Genomic DNA, 21502 nt, shown 5'->3' with positions numbered 1-21502 from the left:
GCTGACGAACATCATCCTAGTAGCAACTGATGAACATCATCCTGGTAGCAGCTGATGAACATCATCCTGGTAGCAGCTGAAGAACACCATCCTAGTAGCAGCTGATGAACAACATCATCCTAGTAGCAGCCGATGAATATCATCCTAGTAGCAGCTGGTGAACATGATCCTAGTAGCAGCTTATGAACTCCATCCTAGTAGCAGCAGCTGATGAACACAATCCTAGTAGCAGCTGATGAACAACATTCTAGTAGCAGCTAGTGAACACCATCCTAGTAGCAGCTGATGAACAACATCATCCTAGTAGCAGCCGATGAACATCATCCTAGTAGCAGCTGATGAGCATCATCCTAGTAGCAGCTGATGAACAACATCCTAGTAGCAGCTGATGAACACAATCCTAGTAGCAGCTGATGAACAACATCCTAGTAGCAGCTGGTGAACATCATCCTAGTAGCAGCTGATGAACAACATCATCCTAGTAGCAGCTGATGAACACCATCCTAGTAGCAGCTGATGAACAACATCATCCTAGTAGCAGCTGATGAACACTATCCTAGTAGCAGCTGATGAACATCATCCTAGTAGCAGCTGATGAACATCATCCTAGTAGCAGCTGATGAACAAAATCATCCTAGTAGCAGCTGATGAACATCATCCTAGTAGCAGCTGATGAACATCATCCTAGTAGCAGCTGATGAACACCATCCTAGTAGCAGCTGATGAACACCATCCTAGTAGCAGCTGATGAACAAAATCATCCTAGTAGCAGCTGATGAACACCATCCTAGTAGCAGCTGATGAACATCATCCTAGTAGCAGCTGATGAACATCATCCTAGTAGCAGCTGATGAACACCATCCTAGTAGCAGCTGATGAACACTATCCTAGTAGCAGCTGATGAACACCATCCTAGTAGCAGCTGATGAACACCATCCTAGTAGCAGCTGATGAACAACATCATCCTAGTAGCAGCTGATGAACATCATCCTAGTAGCAGCTGGTGAACATCATCCTAGTAGCAGCTGATGAACACCATCCTAGTAGCAGCTGATGAACACAATCCTAGTAGCAGCTGATGAACACCATCCTAGTAGCAGCTGATGAACACCATCCTAGTAGCAGCTGATGAACAAAATCATCCTAGTAGCAGCTGATGAACATCATCCTAGTAGCAGCTGATGAACATCATCCTAGTAGCAGCTGATGAACAACATCCTAGTAGCAGCTGATGAACACAATCCTAGTAGCAGCTGATGAACACCATCCTAGTAGCAGCTGGTGAACATCATCCTAGTAGCAGCTGATGAACACCATCCTAGTAGCAGCTGATGAACACCATCCTAGTAGCAGCTGATGAACAACATCATCCTAGTAGCAGCTGATGAACACTATCCTAGTAGCAGCTGATGAACAACATCCTAGTAGCAGCTGATGAACACCATCCTAGTAGCAGCTGATGAACAACATCATCCTAGTAGCAGCTGATGAACACCATCCTAGTAGCAGCTGATGAACATCATCCTAGTAGCAGCTGGTGAACAGTAGCAGCTGATGAACACAATCCTAGTAGCAGCTGATGAACAACATCCTAGTAGCAGCTGGTGAACATCATCCTAGTAGCAGCTGATGAACACATCATCCTAGTAGCAGCTGATGAACACTATCCTAGTAGCAGCTGATGAACAACATCCTAGTAGCAGCTGATGAACACCATCCTAGTAGCAGCTGATGAACAACATCATCCTAGTAGCAGCTGATGAACATCATCCTAGTAGCAGCTGATGAACATCATCCTAGTAGCAGCTGATGAACATCATCCTAGTAGCAGCTGATGAACACCATCCTAGTAGCAGCTGATGAACAACATCATCCTAGTAGCAGCTGATGAACACCATCCTAGTAGCAGCTGATGAACACCATCCTAGTAGCAGCTGGTGAACACCATCCTAGTAGCAGCTGATGAACAACATCATCCTAGTAGCAGCTGATGAACATCATCCTAGTAGCAGCTGATGAACACCATCCTAGTAGCAGCTGATGAACACCGTCCTAGTAGCAGCTGATGAACATCATCCTAGTAGCAGCTGGTGAACACCATCCTAGTAGCAGCTGATGAACACCATCCTAGTAGCAGCTGATGAACACCATCCTAGTAGCAGCTGGTGAACACCATCCTAGTAGCAGCTGATGAACACCATCCTAGTAGCAGCTGGCGAACACCATCCTAGTAGCAGCTGGTGAACATCATCCTAGTAGCAGCTGGTGAACACCATCCTAGTAGCAGCTGATGAACATCATCCTAGTAGCAGCTGGTGAACACCATCCTAGTAGCAGCTGATGAACATCATCCTAGTAGCAGCTGATGAACATCATCCTAGTAGCAGCTGATGAACACCATCCTAGTAGCAGCTGATGAACACAATCCTAGTAGCAGCTGATGAACAACATCATCCTAGTAGCAGCTGATGAACATCATCCTAGTAGCAGCTGATGAACATCATCCTAGTAGCAGCTGATGAACAACATCATCCTAGTAGCAGCTGATGAACATCATCCTAGTAGCAGCTGATGAACATCATCCTAGTAGCAGCTGATGAACACTATCCTAGTAGCAGCTGATGAACACAATCCTAGTAGCAGCTGATGAACATCATCCTTGTAGCAGCTGATGAACACCATCCTAGTAGCAGCTGATGAACACCATCCTAGTAGCAGCTGATGAACAGTAGCAGCTGACGAACAAACATCATCCTAGTAGCAGCTGATGAACACTCATCCTAGTAGCAGCTGATGAACATCATCCTAGTAGCAGCTGATGAACACCATCCTAGTAGCAGCTGATGAACAAAATCATCCTAGTAGCAGCTGATGAACATCATCCTAGTAGCAGCTGATGAACATCATCCTAGTAGCAGCTGATGAACAACATCCTAGTAGCAGCTGATGAACATCATCCTAGTAGCAGCTGATGAACACCGTCCTAGTAGCAGCTGATGAACACATCCTAGTAGCAGCTGATCCCTAGTAGCAGCTGATGAACACCATCCTAGTAGCAGCTGGTGAACACCATCCTAGTAGCAGCTGGTGAACACCATCCTAGTAGCAGCTGGTGAACACCATCCTAGTAGCAGCTGATGAACACTCATCCTAGTAGCAGCTGATGAACACCATCCTAGTAGCAGCTGGTGAACACCATCCTAGTAGCAGCTGGTGAACACCATCCTAGTAGCAGCTGGTGAACACCATCCTAGTAGCAGCTGGTGAACACCATCCTAGTAGCAGCTAATGAACACCATCCTTGTAGCAGCTGATGAACACCATCCTAGTAGCAGCTGATGAACAAAATCATCCTAGTAGCAGCTGATGAACAAAATCATCCTAGTAGCAGCTGATGAACATCATCCTAGTAGCAGCTGATGAACATCATCCTAGTAGCAGCTGATGAACATCATCCTTGTAGCAGCTGATGAACACCATCCTAGTAGCAGCTGATGAACACCATCCTAGTAGCAGCTGATGAACAACATCATCCTAGTAGCAGCTGATGAACACTATCCTAGTAGCAGCTGATGAACACCATCCTAGTAGCAGCTGATGAACACCATCCTAGTAGCAGCTGATGAACAACATCATCCTAGTAGCAGCTGATGAACATCATCCTAGTAGCAGCTGATGAACATCATCCTAGTAGCAGCTGATGAACATTATCCTAGTAGCAGCTGATGAACACAATCCTAGTAGCAGCTGATGAACACCATCCTAGTAGCAGCTGATGAACATCATCCTAGTAGCAGCTGATGAACAAATCATCCTAGTAGCAGCTGATGAACACTATCCTAGTAGCAGCTGATGAACAACATTCTATCATCACCATCCTAGTAGCAGCTGATGAACAACATCATCCTAGTAGCAGCTGATGAACATCATCCTAGTAGCAGCTGATGAACATCATCCTAGTAGCAGCTGATGAACACCATCCTAGTAGCAGCTGATGAACACAATCCTAGTAGCAGCTGATGAACAACATCATCCTAGTAGCAGCTGATGAACACCATCCTAGTAGCAGCTGATGAACAACATCCTAGTAGCAGCTGATGAACACCATCCTAGTAGCAGCTGATGAACATCATCCTAGTAGCAGCTGATGAACATCATCCTAGTAGCAGCTGATGAACACCATCCTAGTAGCAGCTGATGAACAACATCCTAGTAGCAGCTGATGAACATCATCCTAGTAGCAGCTGATGAACACCATCCTAGTAGCAGCTGATGAACAATCATCCTAGTAGCAGCTGATGAACACCATCCTAGTAGCAGCTGATGAACACCATCCTAGTAGCAGCTGATGAACATCATCCTAGTAGCAGCTGGTGAACACCATCCTAGTAGCAGCTGATGAACATCATCCTAGTAGCAGCTGGTGAACACCATCCTAGTAGCAGCTGATGAACACCATCCTAGTAGCAGCTGGTGAACACCATCCTAGTAGCAGCTGATGAACACCATCCTAGTAGCAGCTGATGAACACCATCCTAGTAGCAGCTGATGAACACCATCCTAGTAGCAGCTGGTGAACACCATCCTAGTAGCAGCTGATGAACAAAATCATCCTAGTAGCAGCTGATGAACATCATCCTAGTAGCAGCTGGTGAACATGATCCTAGTAGCAGCTGATGAACAACATCATCCTAGTAGCAGCCGATGAACATCATCCTAGTAGCAGCTGATGAGCATCATCCTAGTAGCAGCTGATGAACAACATCCTAGTAGCAGCTGATGAACACAATCCTAGTAGCAGCTGATGAACAACATCCTAGTAGCAGCTGATGAACATCATCCTAGTAGCAGCTGATGAACACCATCCTAGTAGCAGCTGATGAACACCATCCTAGTAGCAGCTGATGAACAACATCATCCTAGTAGCAGCTGGTGAACACCATCCTAGTAGCAGCTGATGAACACCATCCTAGTAGCAGCTGGTGAACACCATCCTAGTAGCAGCTGATGAACAAAATCATCCTAGTAGCAGCTGATGAACATCATCCTAGTAGCAGCTGATGAACATCATCCTAGTAGCAGCTGATGAACACCATCCTAGTAGCAGCTGATGAACATCATCCTAGTAGCAGCTGGTGAACATCATCCTAGTAGCAGCTGATGAACACCATCCTAGTAGCAGCTGATGAACACATGAACATCATCCTAGTAGCAGCTGATGAACAACATCCTAGTAGTAGCTGATGAACATCATCCTAGTAGCCGCTGGCGGACACCATTCTCTTAGCAGCTGATGGACATTATCCTAGTAGCAGCTGGTGAACAACATCCTAGTAGCAGCTGACGAACATCATCCTAGTAGCAGCTGGAGAACACCATCCTAGTAGCAGCTGACGAACATCATCCTAGTAGCAGCTGATGAACATCATCCTGGTAGCAGCTGAAGAACACCATCATAGTAGCAGCTGATGAAGAAAATCATCCTAGTAGCAGCTGGTGAACATGATCCTAGTAGCAGCAGCCGATGAACACAATCCTAGTAGCAGCAGCTGATGAACACAATCCTAGTAGCAGCTGATGAACAACATCCTAGTAGCAGCTGGTGAACATCATCCTAGTAGCAGCTGGTGAACATCATCCTAGTAGCAGCTGATGAACAACATCCTAGTAGTAGCTGATGAACATCATCCAGTAGTAGCTGATGAACAACATCCTAGTAGTAGCTGATGAACATCATCCTAGTAGCAGCTGGCGAACACCATTCTCTTAGCAGCTGATGAACATTATCCTAGTAGCAGCTGGTGAACAACATCCTAGTAGCAGCTGATGAACAGCATCCTAGTAGCAGCTGATGAACATCATCCTAGTAGTAGCTGACGAACACCATTCTCTTAGCAGCTGATGAACACCATCCTAGTAACGGCTGATGAATATTATCCTTGTAGCAGCTGGGGGCGGGACGTAGTCTAGTGGTAAAGCACTAGCTTGATGCGTGATTGGTCTTGGATCGATCCCTGTCGGTGGGCCCATTTCTCGTTTTAGCCAGTCCACCACGACTGGTATATCAAAGGCCGTAGTATTTCTCGTTTTAGCCAGTCCACCACGACTGGTATATCAAAGGCCGTAGTATGTGATATCCTATCTGTGAGATGATGCATATAAAAGATCCCTTGCTACTAACGGAAAAACATGTAGCGGGTTTTCTTTCTAAGACTATATGTCAAAATCATGAAATGTCTGACATCCAACAGCAGATGATTAATAAATCAATGTGCTCTAGAGATGTTGTTAAACAAAACAAAAAAAACTTTGTTTTCTTTGTAGCAGTTGATGAACATAAATCAAAATAACATGTATTCTCTGTTAACAGCAGTAAACCTGCCCCTGCGTTCATGAACACTCTGCTGTGTTCCAAGTGTTTCACACGCACCGCTGAGATCACGCTGTTGCCATGCAACCACAAGATGACGTGCAGAGACTGTCATACGAGGATATCTACTTGTCCACTTTGTGGCAGCGAGGTCATAAAAGCTGTTGATTCAGGTAATATTTCACGTGTTAAAGCTATATATCTGCAATTTGAACAATAACGTTATATGCATTTTTAATAGGTCAGTTTAACACAGACCACGATATTTGATATACCAAACGTAGGACACTATTTGGAACGAAGAAACACTCTCTGGGTCACCGAAGGTGTTGTTTATAAGACACTAGCATAATAAACACTGCATAGGGGACTGTATTCTGCTATAGTTTTGTAACCCTTAATTCATAAAATTATGGTACACTGATAGCATTCCCCACGCCTTGTATTTTAATGTTACTGCTCACGCACCCCCCCCCCCCCCCCCCCCCCCCCCCCCCTATTTTTTAAAAACAAATAATTTAACGCAACCCGACCAAAAATAAAGACGCCACGGTTTTAAACAAGTCGAGGCCGGGTCGTCGCCGCGCCTTCTTTTCTCTTGCTCCTCGGCATATCGGGATTCCATTATAAAAGTCGAACAAGAACAAGAACAAAAAAATTAAGATGAAAAAAGAAACAAATAAGACATTTTATTATATCTTAGTGGCGGATCCAGAAAATCCATTGACTAGAGGTGGAATGCCAAAGGAACTTTGGGGGAGGTTTGGAGGGGATCATAAAAAATGAAAATGAATATATAATAAAATTATAACTATCGCAAAATTTAGGGGGACAGGTCCCTGCCCCCCTTAGATCCGCATCTGCTAGCATGCGAAACACTACGTATTTTAAGATACAAATCGAATTTTACATTTAAAAATATGACAAATTCATATGCTGTTTTAATTTGCTTGGTGACTCTAAATTTCACTTACTTCTGGACCTCACGTTTATTACGATTGCCAACGTGGTTGTTTTATTTTTTGTCTCAGGTGAATTTTCACGATAAAGAATTAATTTAGTATATTTTGTATCCTTAAAAATCAACAACCTCCAGTTATGGTCTTCTTGTTTGTTATAATCACTTCTGTTATATAATACATTCAGAAGGAAGGACATGTTTTATTTAACGACACACTCAACACATTTTATTTACGGTTATATGGTGTCAGACATATGGTTAAGGACAACACAGATATATAGAGAGGAAATCCCCTGTCGCCACATCATGGATTAGCAGCAAGGGATCATTTATATTCACGAACCCACAGACAGGATAGTGCATACCACGGCCTTTGTTACACCATTTGTGGAGCACTGGTAGGAACGAGAAATAGCTCAATGGGGCCACCGACGGAGATCGATCATAATCCAATCACGCATTAAGCGAGCGCTTTTACCACTGGGTTACGTCCCGCCCCCATAATACATGAATTATTTATCAAGCTGCTGAAATAATCTTTACTTGAATGACTTTTATTCATACTAAAACAAATATATATATATATATATATATATTATATATATATATATATATATATATATATATACTGATGTCCCTACCCCATGCTATTGTTATAAAGGTGATTTTGATTAGCCATTGAAACTATTATATGTTAATGTCTTTACTAAAGTACACATCTAATTCGTCATTTTCAGATGCCGTGGAGATTGCGGAAATGCCATCCCTCGACTTAGACTGAGAAATAGCTGCATCGCGCAAGAAAACCCTACCTAACCTCTTTAGGTTAGGATAAAAGGGAAGAACAAAAAATGTTACATTGTGTGTTTTAACAGAACTTTAAATAAGACGTTCTTATCTTTTGACTGTTTTTGAAATACTGTTTAAAATTAATTTGTTGATGATAGAAGATTTTTAAAACGTATTAATGTAGATTCATCATTTTGTTGTTGACGTACATTGTGTTATTAGTCCTTCTATAAGTAAAATACACAATTGAAGGCACGCAATAACTAGTTGAAGGCACGCAATACGAACAAACATAAATGTGCATCAAAGTTGCAAGTCTCATATATTTTGTTATTTTTGTTATATTTATTTGTGATAAATAACTACAGATAAATAGATTCCTCCACATGTAATCATTGCATAAATTGTAATGTGCGGTGACGTTTTTTAAATAGTGGGTTTTCCATGATGTTTTGATTAAAAGTGTAAAGTTCATAAAAATAATCTTCATCGTGTACTCTTTTTTTTTTTTTTTTTTTTAATTGTGAATGTGGAGATGCGATCCAAACTGAAACAAAGACGTCACATGTCAAGTCGTCAGTCAGTGTTATTATATTTTACCAATAATATACATTTATAAATAGTAACAAATCAAAACCCTGGGTTGTGAGTTTTATGATCATGTAATTCCAGTTACACTCTTTACGTTTGTCAACAAATATTAACACATATTATCCATTTGAAAAAACACAAACTTGTTTTAAAATATACATAGGTAAACGTAAACTCATAAAAAACTTAAAATTATCATTGTAGGAATGAGGTTTTAGAAATAAAACAATTCACTGTGTTTTAGGCCGGTACATAATACTATATAATGTAAATTGCTCAACTCGATATTCATGTTGCATAAATACTGGTTTTCCCCATGATATTTTTATAAAAAATATAAAGTTGTTTTTGTTTTTTTAAAACCCAGTCATTAGTAATAACTTGTAAGTATGGAGTCGCGATCCAAACATGAACTCGTCCGTCACTGTTATTAGATTTTCCAATAATATAAATTTATGAATAGTAATAAATGAAATCATTGGTTTGTGCGTTTTATTTGACAACAAAAATAAATACACATTATTAACTGTATGAACCTTTATGACTATCACTTTTAGAAAATTGTGTTAAAATGTATATTGATGGAGGTAAACTCTTAAAGGCTTTATAAATTGTCTACAAATTACCATTGTAGGAATGAAGTGTTAAAAATAAACAATTCATTGGGTTTGTTTTGTTTTTTTGTTTTTTTTAATTTATTTTAAATTTTAAAGTCATGGTTGGGGTGCCTTGCCTCAATGCCTTACAGAATTTATATGCATAGAAAATATTCAAATATATTCAATATATGCACACATTTAAATAGATATATAAAATCTACATAGTTTGTTTAATTGTACAGTTTTGAAGATAATATGTACATTCATTTTTTTTATAAACTAAATCATGGATATTGAAATGGACTCAATATACACCCGTAAGCTATTTGTTGTGTTTATTTGTTCCCAGGACGGGCTAGTACAGAGAAAACAAGGTTGGAAAAAAACCCCAACAATGTGGTTGTAGTATTACAAAGGTGGACAATGATGAGAAAAACAAAGGAAATAAAAAAGAGAGAGAGAAAAAAGAGAACATATTAGTTAGTTTGAAATATCGTGATTGTAACACTATCATAATTGAGATGGAGTAATGAGATTTAATAATAGAGATAAAAAAAGAAGAATATTTTTTGTAAAGTTGAAACTGTGTAGACATTTATATACTGTAGATAAAATCAAAGTTGTTTCTATTATTTTTTAATCGAAAAGATTAAGCCACTTGGACCATTTGATGTTTTATTTATCATATCCACAGTTTTTATAATAGATATATTTTTCGATATGAAATTTCTTTTGTAGAATCACTTTTATAGTACCAATACATATTAATGAAGTGTCTTTCACGCATTTAAATGGTATAAGATAATACTTTGTCCATGTATCATGATCAAATATTAGACCTTTTTCTGCGTATTTTGTTTGTGCTTTAGGAGTTTTTATTTTATTATTCAAAATGCTGTATATAGCCTTATTTGATGCATCTTATTCAACAACAGTTTTAATTTAAAAGGCAGAATTGGTATTTTGATTGCAATATATTCTGTTATATTGAGACTGTTTTGTATTTGTAAGAAAGCTTTTACAGCATTCGCTAACGATGCATAACTTTAAAAAATTGTGTTTATGTTATATTTTTGTGTGAAACATTCGAAATTTAAAACATTTCCTTGCTCATCAAGCAGATCACTAATAAAAATAATACCTTTCTTAATAAAGTTCTTGTATAAAAATGGTTTATTATTTAACAGTATTTTGCTATTAAACCAAATATTTTGTCCCTGTATATCTTCAGTGATCAGGAACTTTTGATGTTTTTGAACTAGTGCCCAGCTACATAAAATATCTCGCCAAAACATATTTTTTATGCTTTTCTTTTTAATTTCAATAAAATAATCACCATATATAATAAAATCTTTTGTTGTTAAACCTGCAGTGGACGCAAAAAGTTTAGTCCATGCTGCGTTTTGCAGATAAAGTATTTGTAACCACGTCGTTTTTAAAGATGTAATAAGGTTTAATATACCAGGAACCTTTAAACCACCATATCGATACTCTTGTGTTAATATATGTCTCTTGATTTTTTCTGGTTTATTTTGCCAAATAAATTTTCAAAGCATGTGTTTAAAATTTTGAATCATGTGGTTTGGTGGATTTGGAAGAGTTAGGAAAAGATGGATGATTTTAAGTATGATTAAAGATTTTGGAACTGTAACTCTTCCAAGAACAGACAGTTTTCTAATTGACCAAAGCTTCATTAGATTCTGCATTTCTATAATGTTTTAGTTATAATTATATTTTATAATGTCATCTAAGTTAAGTGTAAAATTAATACCAAGTAGACTGAATGTATCTTTACCCCATTCTAACTTCCATCGCACATGATGATATACATATGCAATATTTTTTACTGCCTATCCAAATGGCCTTAGACTTGGTGTAATTGATTTTTAAGCCAGAAATATCTGAATAGTAATCAAGTAAAAGCATTGTATTTTTCAGGAACTGGGACGTCCCGTCAAGAATAAAAGTAGTATCATCTGCGTATTGTGTTAGTCTGTATTCCTCCCCATCAATAGAAACACCTTTTATATTATTGTCATTTCTAACTAAAATTGAAAGAATTTCAGCACAAATTAAAACAAATATACGGAGAGAGAGGATCTCCTTGTCTGCATCCCCTTTCAAGTTTAAATGTTTCTGATATGTGATCATTTTGTATTACATAGAATTTTTATATAAAGTTTTTATCCATCTTTTTATTGAGGAGTCAAAGTTAAATATATGTAATGCTTTTTCTATAAAGGAACACGAGACTGAGTCAAATGCTTTTTCAAAGTCTATGAATACTAAAAGACCAGGTATAGAATGTGTTTCTGTATGCTGCATGATGTCATACACTAAACGAATGTTTTCTCCAATGTATCTACCTTTTATAAAACCTTTCTGATCATTATTTATAATTTTATACAAGACTGTTTTAATTCTGTTAGCTATACAAGCAGCGGCTATATTGTAAATACAATTTAAAAGTATTATAGGTCTCCAATTTTTTAGAAACTGCTTAGGCTTATTTGGTTTTGGCATGCACGTTATAATTCCTAATTTTTTAACAACAGACATTTCGCCTACACACCAGCTGTAATTAATTGTTCTAACTATAAAATGTCCTAGATCCACCCAGAAACATTTCAAGAACTCTACTGTAAACCCATCTGAGACAGGATTTTGTCGTTTTTCATATTTTTAAGAAAGTTGAAAGCTTCCGAATAAGTAATTTGTCCTGCTAGTTCCTGTGATTCTTTGTCTGATACTTTAAAAAAAAATTATAACCAGATAGTTTCTCACATATATCATCAGATTTGTTAAATCGCGCCGAATATAGTTTTTGGTAAAAATCTTTTGTTTCTATTAGAATTTGTTTTTGGTCAGTTATAATTTTCCCATCATTGAGTTCTATTCTTGATATAAATTTGCTATAGTAATTTCGGGATTCCATATTACAGAAGTATTTTGTTGGTTTTTCACCTTCATCAATCCATTTTGCTCTTGCTCTTATATAATGACCTTTCGTCTTTTCTCTTCGCAATTCCAATAACTCTTGCTTACTTTTTTTTGTAATAGTTCAGTATTAACCTCATTTTCAGATTCTTCCAGTTCCTTGATTTTTTCACATAGTGTATTTTCTTTTTCATTGGTCTTTTTATTTTTGAATACCGAATATGATATTGTTTTACCTCTTACTTCCATTAATAGTGTTTCCAGAAATAAGCTGTCATTTATTATAAACTGTATTTCATCTTTTGGTATAATGTTTATAGTTTGTGGGTTATAAATTAATATAGCGTATTGATTTATAATATTATTTATAACATCTTTTACAATTTTTATGTATTCTTTATCAGATAACAGTGAATTGTTAAATTTCCATAAGCCTCTACCCTTGTGTATTTTATTTAAATTAAAAAATAATACAACACCTGAGTGGTCTGATCTATAGCTGTTTTCTATTATAACGTTTTGTGTTCGTGACATTAAATTAGTTGATAGGAGGAAAAAGTATAATCTTTCTAATTTCAGTGGACTTGATTTCCTCCATGTATATCTCCTGAGATTGGGATATAATTCCCTAAAAGGGTCTTTTAAATCAAAAGCTTCAAGATTTTGTAATAATGTTTCTCGCGCCTTTGGGTGGTTAGTATGTAAGTAATTTTTGGTATCTAGCTTTTGATCTAACACTAATTGAAATCTCCACATATTAAATACTGTTCATTTGCAAACTCTTCAATACACTCTAATATAGGTGGGTTTTTTTTAAAATAGGCTTATCAGTATTTGGTCCATAAATGTTTAAAAGCGTTACTCTTTCCCCTTCTATAGTAGTGTCCAAAGCAATAATATTTGCAGTATTTTATTTTATGAAGTTCATATTGAAAAGTGTTATTTAGCAGAATTGCTAACCCTCTTGCAATTCATTGTTTTAGGCCAGAATATAACATGTTATAATTTAATTCCCTCAAATCAATATTCAACTACATAATATGAACATGGAAATATTGTTCTGGAAATAGGATCAAGTTTACAAAATTTGAGTCTATAATGTCAGGTTTCATATATACAACGGAATACAATGACACAGAATAAAGCAGAATGCCCCAGAACAACACATAAATACATTAAAATACGACAATGCAGCATTCATGGTGCATTGTCCATTATCCGCCATTCAGTTACCCTACTTGTGTGCATAGCCTAGCATATACCACGCCCTGTAATATACCAGTCGTTATGCTCTGACAAGAACGAGAAATGGCCCAATGGGCCCACCGACGAGAATCGATCCTAGACTGATCGCGCATCAAGCGAGCTCTTTACCACTGTTCTACGTTCCGCGCTGCATTTATGAAAGACATGATGAAGACAAACCGATTTGAAACCATTATCACAGATTCTTTTAGAACTATTTATAAAATGTTTAAGAGATACAGATGATTATGCTGTATTCGACATTTTAAGTTGCCATCCTTGCATCACCAGGGCGACCAACCCAGTGGAAATGTTTTTCCGGAATTTTTTGCTATTTTCATTTTTATGCGCGCGAACGCCCTTTTCAAAACAATAATTTAAAGCGTGCGAAAACATAATTTTCATAAAAGTAATTTTAAACTGCGAAAAATGTCATGTTTGACATATATTTGAAAAATGACAATACAAATGAGTATATCATTATTTATATGTGAATTGGAACTTCCTCCTAAAAAAGACCCCCCTCCACCTACACACACACCAAAAATCATCAAGTTCACAAAACCCCCCACTTTATTAGCAAATATTCTATTACAGTTTAAGACTCTCATCTATAGATTAGCAATAAAGTGACAAACAAACTTGGGACCAATGTTATTTTTTTATATAGATACATTTCCACATATACACGTCTCCGGTCGTTCTGACCACTTCTCCTCTTTTAATCTGCACTGCCGACTGCCTTCTTTACACTTACCCTATGCCGCATTTCGCAAGAATCTTTTTGCGCTCAGGTCCAGTCAACTACCATACATGATACACGTCGTGTTACATATTGCGTACAGCCGCCATCTGTGACCGTGCTTACAGCATCAGCTAATGAGGGATGGTTATTTAAATCGCGGTCGTATTTTTGTGGGAAAACCCAGTGTAAGGTGACCACACCTGTACCATGTATACATTTTCCTATGCATAAACATGCCAAATATACTGATGTCTTTAAATAAAACAAAATTTGCTTACGTTTTGGGTTTAACCCGGAAATAAATATTACAGAACTGATTTGTTTTCATGATAGATGCAGACCATCATTAGTAATAACATATCAAAAGTCCCCAAGCTAACTTTACTACAGACTGCCCATAACAAGGGGGGGGGGGGGGGGGGGGATCGGACGAACGCCCCCTGCGGAAAAGAGAGTTCTGCTCCAAGGGGAAAAAGAATGCTGAATATCCATATTCTTTTTCTTTCCGTTCGCTTGTTGATTACACGTCATAGCCAGCAGTGACTATGAACGATACAGTTCTCTGTAGATCATTTCTTGTGCCGTACAGCTTCTTCTGGAGAGTTGTTGTACTTGTTCAGGTAGTCTCCCTCAGCTGCTGTAGGTTTATGCAATCTTGGATGACATGTTCAGTCGTCTGTCCTGCTTCTCCACAGGAGCACATGGAAGAAGGTACAAGCCGGAACCTCTTATGCATATGCTGGTTCATCCTGTTGTGTCCAGTCCTTAGTCGGAAAATGTTGACCTGTTCCTGACGGTACAACAGGTAATAATCATTGGTTTGTTTGGGAGGTCTATAAAGAGATTTAATATGGGATTTCATTTCTTCGTGTGTCACCCAGTTATCCTCCAGTTCTGTAGCTGCACCCAGTTTTGCCAGACTGTCTGCATTTTCATTTCCTGGTATGCCACAGTGAGCGGGGATCCATTGTAACACGACTTGGTTGACACTGCTGATAGGATGTAGGGCTTCTGAAATTCTATCAAGCTTGTTGTTTTCAAAAGCCTGGAGGGCAGAGAGAGCATTTGTCAGAAAGACGACATGTGAACAGTTCTCCTCTCTGGTGCTGATGATGTGGGCAGCATGAATGAGAGTCTGAACCTCTGCATCATAGTTTGTGCAGTGTTTCTCTGTAGAAAAATGTGCCTCCTCTCGGTAGCACTAGGGTCCATGATGTACATGTATATTCCAGCCCTTCCATTTTTCATTGCAATTGTTGCAGATCCATCAATGTATACCTGTGTCCATGATGGCTCTGGGTACTGTTTCTCAATCATGGCCAGTGCTAGGGCTCGTTTGTATGGTTCACTGTGTTTCTCTCCAAGGGTGAGGTGTTGGGCCACTGTGCAGATCTTTACATTGTCCAAATGTGGTTTCCATGGTAAGATGCAGCTGACAGTACTAACTTATTGGATTTTATCTGGAAGTTGTCCCTTATATCATGAGTGATATGCTGTTTATGAAAGCTGATTCATTGGGTGTTGTGGCAAAGACTTGAACTTTTGCTGAGTGGTACGATGGCAGTGATCTGTTCCATTTTGTCAATTGCACCAGTTATTATCACGAGTGCTTGGTTTTAAACCCTTTCTTGTTGATGTCACTTTGCTGCTGCTGTTGACCATACACTGTATCCGTACTCAAGATGTGGTCTAAGTGCTCCTTGGTAGACGCTTTTCAGTATGCTATGATCAGTACCCTACTTGGTGCCAGCCAGTTTTCTAATTATGGCAAGTTTTCTTCGAGCTTTGGCCGTGGCTTTCTCCACATATGGTTTTCAAGTCTGTCTCTTGTCACGTCCAGAAATTAGTCATAATAGCTGTTGATGCATGGTATTGTTGTCTGTTAGAGTGCGCCGTGCGGACAAATACCTCTGACTTCAGCACTCGAGGTTTCTTTTAGTGTTATCTCGCCCTTAGTCCATATCAGTCTAGCCTCTACCTATTGACCAGTCCAGCTTGGGTGTCCCTAACAGAAGCCAAAGCTCCTGCTGGATATCTCTCTGGGTCACTGAGACATACAAGCCCCCTCACCACGTCAAGGAATGGACTATGAAGGGGGAATATCCATATAAAAGGACAGGTCTCTTGTAAAGATGAAGCTATTAAGAATAGCAATATTATGTAATGACATCTAGTATGTCAAAATAACATAAATAGGGTAAATCTATCTCAAATACTCGTAGTTAGGGTCGCCCACGTACTTAAGTCTCAGATTGTACCAAATATTCCAAACATCCACACGGGCTCTATTACAAGCAGTTTTTGAGAAATGGTAATTAGCTAACCGCCACCGTGTCCGTGCTATATTATTTCAAGTCCTGTTATCTCAGGACAAAATGTATATAGAAGTATGGAACTAGTAGTTTTAGTGGTCACACTGGATACTTAGAAGCAACTGAAGAATCTTTAAAATTCCATTTTATGTTACGAGCAACCATTTTTTAGACACCAAAAACACTGTTTCACATTCAGTATTGCACACATATTTTTATAGTCTCTATTAGAAATTAGCGATAAAAATTAGGCCCCTAATTCCAGTTCCGGCGCGTTCCGCTAACAGCAAGTATAGCTGATGACCACAGTTGTTTGTGAATCTTCAGCTGAGATTTATGCATGCCAGCCCCTGGCATCATAAATGTCCCCACCTATGCTTTAAAAATAATGAATGATATAGGTAAAAATTAAGTTGATGAAATTGCGTTTTGTTATAATTGGCCATGTATTAAATATAGGAGATGAATCTAGCGAGCTGTCGTCAACCCTTATAGTTTTTGTTTTCTTGCATGGAAATTTTGGATTGTTTTTCAAAGTTGCAATCTCGTATCACATTAATTATCATAATCTCATTTAAACATAAAAATACAGCTACAGTTTTAAGGAATTGTGTGTGATAGTAAAACAGTTGTATTAGATAATAGAAACATATGTTTATAGTTCGTCACATGGGGAACGCATTTGTTTTTCATACTATGAAATTTACTACAAGTTATTTATTTCTGAGCCACTTGTTTTCTAAATTATACATAAAAGTAGTATATTTGTGTTATTTCCAAAACACTTTTATTTTTATTTTTACGTCAAACCAAACTGAAATTATTTACAAAAAAAAGAAACAACAACAAAACATTTTTGTAGAAGGATGGGACGGACTATATGTAATATTCCAATCAGAACAATCCCCTTCCCCACGTGCTATATTATGCGATTTTTTCAAAGTATTTCTCCCCTAAAAACACCACTAGCCAGTCTAAGACTTCCTCTACACACAATTCCCTGCATACGCGCCTGTTTGCTGCAAATTAAGTAGGCCTATACACATTGCATTATAAAGTGTAAAATTTGCTGTAATAACAGCTAAATATATAATTTAACCTGAAAACATCCACCTAGTTACAATACTTGTTTTATTTACATCAAAATATCTGTATAAACATATTTATGTTAGTCTTGCATTCCGATTATTTAAGGTAGGTAGATGCCAAACATGTTAAAATGAAGACATTGTTGTATACATTATAATAACCGTAAGTGGCAGGCAAAACAAAAAACCTAATATTTTTACCCCCCACCCCCCCACAACAAGAATTTTACCTCCCCCAAAGAAAACCTCAGTAACAATAACAAATCTGCCCCGAAATAAACAACAGCTTACAAAACAAGCCCCCACACACCAGTACAAAGGCATAACCCAAAAACATAACCCAGTCGAACACGCACATTAAAAAAAGGTTTTAATTATGTACATATACCAGTGGCGTAGGAACGTGGGAAAAGGGGGGTGGGGAGTGGGTGGCAGCGCGCTCACACACAGATATATATATATATATATATATATATGTATAGCTTCCTTTTCACTACGGCGTGTCAAAACCGATTTACGAAACACTATGTGAGAAGACAGACTGGCTAGACTAGTCTTGATGAATATAAATTGATCGTTCTATGAAAATTGACATTTCACAAATCATTAGCTGTTCCTACGTCACAGACATCCTAGCAACTATGTGAGCAACACGTTGGTTATCATGGTGCTTTTCGACTAGATAGATATTATTTGCTCACGAAACAAGCCTGTCATGTAGAGAAAAACATACACTTTTTAACAATATATATATATATATATATATATATATATATATATATATATGTGAAGTTCTGTATATAGACCCTATCTGACCTTAGCAACCAATATGTTTAAACAGGTTCTCAGCATACAAGGATATAGTTTTAAAAGCACTAATATTACAGTAATCAGATTTACAGTTTTTATCTCATTTAATTAATAAAATGAATTGCCATAATGTACAAACAATTTTAGGATACGTTTAACAAAGGGAATAGCTAATCGATCATACGTAATAAAATGGGTAATCAATCATAGACCGAACACACGTTTTGACCACAGACATCCTAGTAAAGAACGTTCAGGTCTGTTTATCAATACACCGAAACACATTCCATAGTTTGCACGTGCATCACGCAGTTGCCCCGTACACGTGCGTGGGGTGGCATGTTCGATTTTGACAATTTCCAGGAATGTCGATTAATCACAGTAGAACATTATTTCTGTCAATCTTTTTCATTCTGTTGATCATACAGTTGTTATTATTTTGTTTTTATTCATTTTTATTGTTTGAATTTGCGATTTACCGAAAAAAAACCTGTCATCTTTCAAATTTTACTTTTGACCCCAATCGTCCTTCAAGGTCTTTGGTGGTCACAACATTTATTGTAATACTGAACTACCGGTTGTAATGTTTGCCCAATTAATTCACTATTATCATATAACCATTCCCCACAGCTAATATAACTTTGGCAATTGTAAATTCTTATTAGAGTTCCCCTACTTTTTTTTAAAGAGTATTATAATTACGTTATGCACACAACTGCTCAATAAATAAAGTAATTGCTTTTTGGTTCTGCTACCGTTTGCAATTTACAGTTTGTAAATGCACACTCTAAATATTGAGAAACTCCAACTTTTATAAATACGTCATTTAAGCCCATAGCAAAAGTATTACCGGTACCAACTTGAAATAATTAATACTGGAAATTTCTAAAGTGCATTATTATACATAGCCTAAAACAAGCATTTATTATTGCTTTTTCAATCTAAAATTTGCGTAAAACAATTTCACAGATAAAGCCTTTAGAATATTCATAAAAACTACATTATTTACAAAGCAAAAATACAAGCTACGGTGCATTGCCAATACATTGGGAATTCAAGCTAATAAGACAGACAAATTCTAATGTGCATAAACATGAGACTATCATTACACAATTGCGTGTTTGGTCTAATTTCAATATAAAATAGTTTTAATGAAAAAGCCTTTTAGGTAATTATAAAAACGGCATTTTAATACTGTTTATAAACATTGTGTACCAATATATCTGATCTTAGCAACCAGTATGTGTAAACAGGTTCTCAGCGTACAAGGATATATAGTTCCTAAAAACATTAATATTACAGTAATCAGATTTACAGTTATTATCACAATGAATTAATAAAATGATTTGCCATAATTTACAAACAATATTACGATACGTTTAATTAAGAAAATAGCTAATCGATCATATAAGCTTTGGAGAAAAATAAACTTTACTGAAGGGCAAGGTGAATCCCGGCAGCCATGTTAAAACAGTCGATCAAACGGAAAGTTATCCCAGATTTATTTATGAGCCCATGTGATGTTTTCAGTAAGTACACACAATTTGCAATTATGGAAATATTTACATCAATAATATTAATGTCAACGATGTGTCATAGCTTTTATATGCACAGGAATCTGGGAATTAAATAAAGTCGAAGACCGCAAGGCCAAAACACGGACTTCAAACATTAAACTGACACATTTAGCGATCGTAATATACTAATATCCAATAAAATAATTACGGCAACTATTTACAAACATTGTTTCACACACTATAAATATATTATTATGAAATATAACTAAATGTAGCTCGCACTGTGCATCCAAACGACCACTAATAACAAGAGTTACGCAATTTCGTTGTTGTCTGTAGTGCGCGACACGACAAACTGCACTACCAAGAATTTCATTAAACAATAACTATACTAAATGGCATAGTTCCAGACATTACAGAATACAAGCAAATATGCAAATAATTACTAATAAATGTAAAAATAAATACTCTGTTTTGTCCAATATTAAAATTACTTGAGAAAAGTCCAGGTCACAGTAAACAGTTAAGAAAGTTGTAGGACAGCCATGACAATATATATAAACTGTCTTTATTACCGAGTCAGACGGTAGAAACCTTATCGTTAGTCGAAGAAGTGAATTTCTGTATCGTTAGTTTCATTATTAACTACTGCATAGGTCGTAGTTAATGATGCAGCTAGCGGTACAGAAAATCGCAGCTAGTCATTTAGTCAAATTAATGTACACTTCCGTTCATACACAGTGTTATATACACAAAAACATGTATATTGATTGCAAATATCAAAACTTAATTAAGATGCCGTTTTAACTTATAAATTAACCATTTATGCCATACTCAGTCAAAGGCTTTAGACATGTCATAGAAAGCTCCACAGAAATATTCCTTATTATCCTATAGTATGTTACGGGCTCTCAAAGGTTGAACACGAACATAGGACACTGACGTAATCATGTTACGGGACGATAAATATGCATTTGCGTCTGTGGCACAGTGGTTGCAAAACAAGGCGTCGCGCAAAGTTAGCACATCTCGGAAACTTGGGGACTTGTTATTATTGTAGATATTCTTCAGCTATCCTGAAAAAATTCAGCTATGTACTATTTATTTTCGGGTTAAACACTAATTTTGACTTTTATGTGCCTGGGCCCCGTTCCACGAAGCGATCTTAGCTATCTAAAGCTAGATTTATACTTCACCATCGACTCGTCGGCGAGTAGTTGAAAGCTAATCGTCATTTTTCAGTGAAGTCGGTGTGGTTTTAATTCAGTTCATATTAAATGTTGGTGCATGTTCGTTCAACACTTCAACAGATCACCTAATAAAACATGAAATTCAGTTTTCCATGAGGTAGGCAATCAAATTATGAACTGACCTTCAAAATGTTTATTTTACGTCAACCAGAACTGCACGAATTCCAATCTTGTACTAATCATTTCTGTAACCACTGAAGTGCGTTCTGGACTAGTGCGTGTGCCACACTTTAAAGTATCATAAAGGTTCAAACTAGTCCCTAAACATGCATAGCGCGACGATACGAA

At 37.3% G+C, this 21502-nt stretch overlaps 3 protein-coding genes across 4 annotated transcripts in view; 2 read left to right on the top strand and 1 right to left on the bottom strand.

The window, feature by feature from the left end:
- The window catches only part of LOC121383970 (E3 ubiquitin-protein ligase MIB2-like), a 30057-nt gene extending 19979 nt beyond the window's left edge, over nt 1-10078 (top strand). The window contains exons 7-8 of the mRNA XM_041514091.1: nt 6371-6543; nt 8069-10078. Of these exons, the coding sequence (XP_041370025.1) occupies nt 6371-6543; nt 8069-8112 (217 nt within the window). The 3' untranslated portion in view covers nt 8113-10078. The remainder of the gene's footprint in view (nt 1-6370; nt 6544-8068) is intronic.
- LOC121383965 (E3 ubiquitin-protein ligase MIB2-like) overlaps nt 1-21502 on the top strand; it is a 166767-nt gene that overhangs the window by 30042 nt on the left and 115223 nt on the right. The window lies entirely within an intron of this gene.
- LOC121383715 lies at nt 14854-16714 on the bottom strand. The gene is made up of 2 exons (XM_041513810.1): nt 16705-16714; nt 14854-15407 (listed from the first exon to the last, which is right to left on the bottom strand). Exons 1-2 carry the CDS (start codon nt 16712-16714, stop codon nt 14854-14856), a joined length of 564 nt encoding a protein of 187 aa, XP_041369744.1.

The sequence above is a fragment of the Gigantopelta aegis genome, chromosome 10 (assembly GCF_016097555.1).
Source record: "Gigantopelta aegis isolate Gae_Host chromosome 10, Gae_host_genome, whole genome shotgun sequence".
NCBI lineage: Eukaryota > Metazoa > Mollusca > Gastropoda > Neomphalida > Peltospiridae > Gigantopelta > Gigantopelta aegis.
Note: the sequence above shows the minus strand (reverse complement) of the source record. Positions and strands in the feature narration are given on the sequence as shown.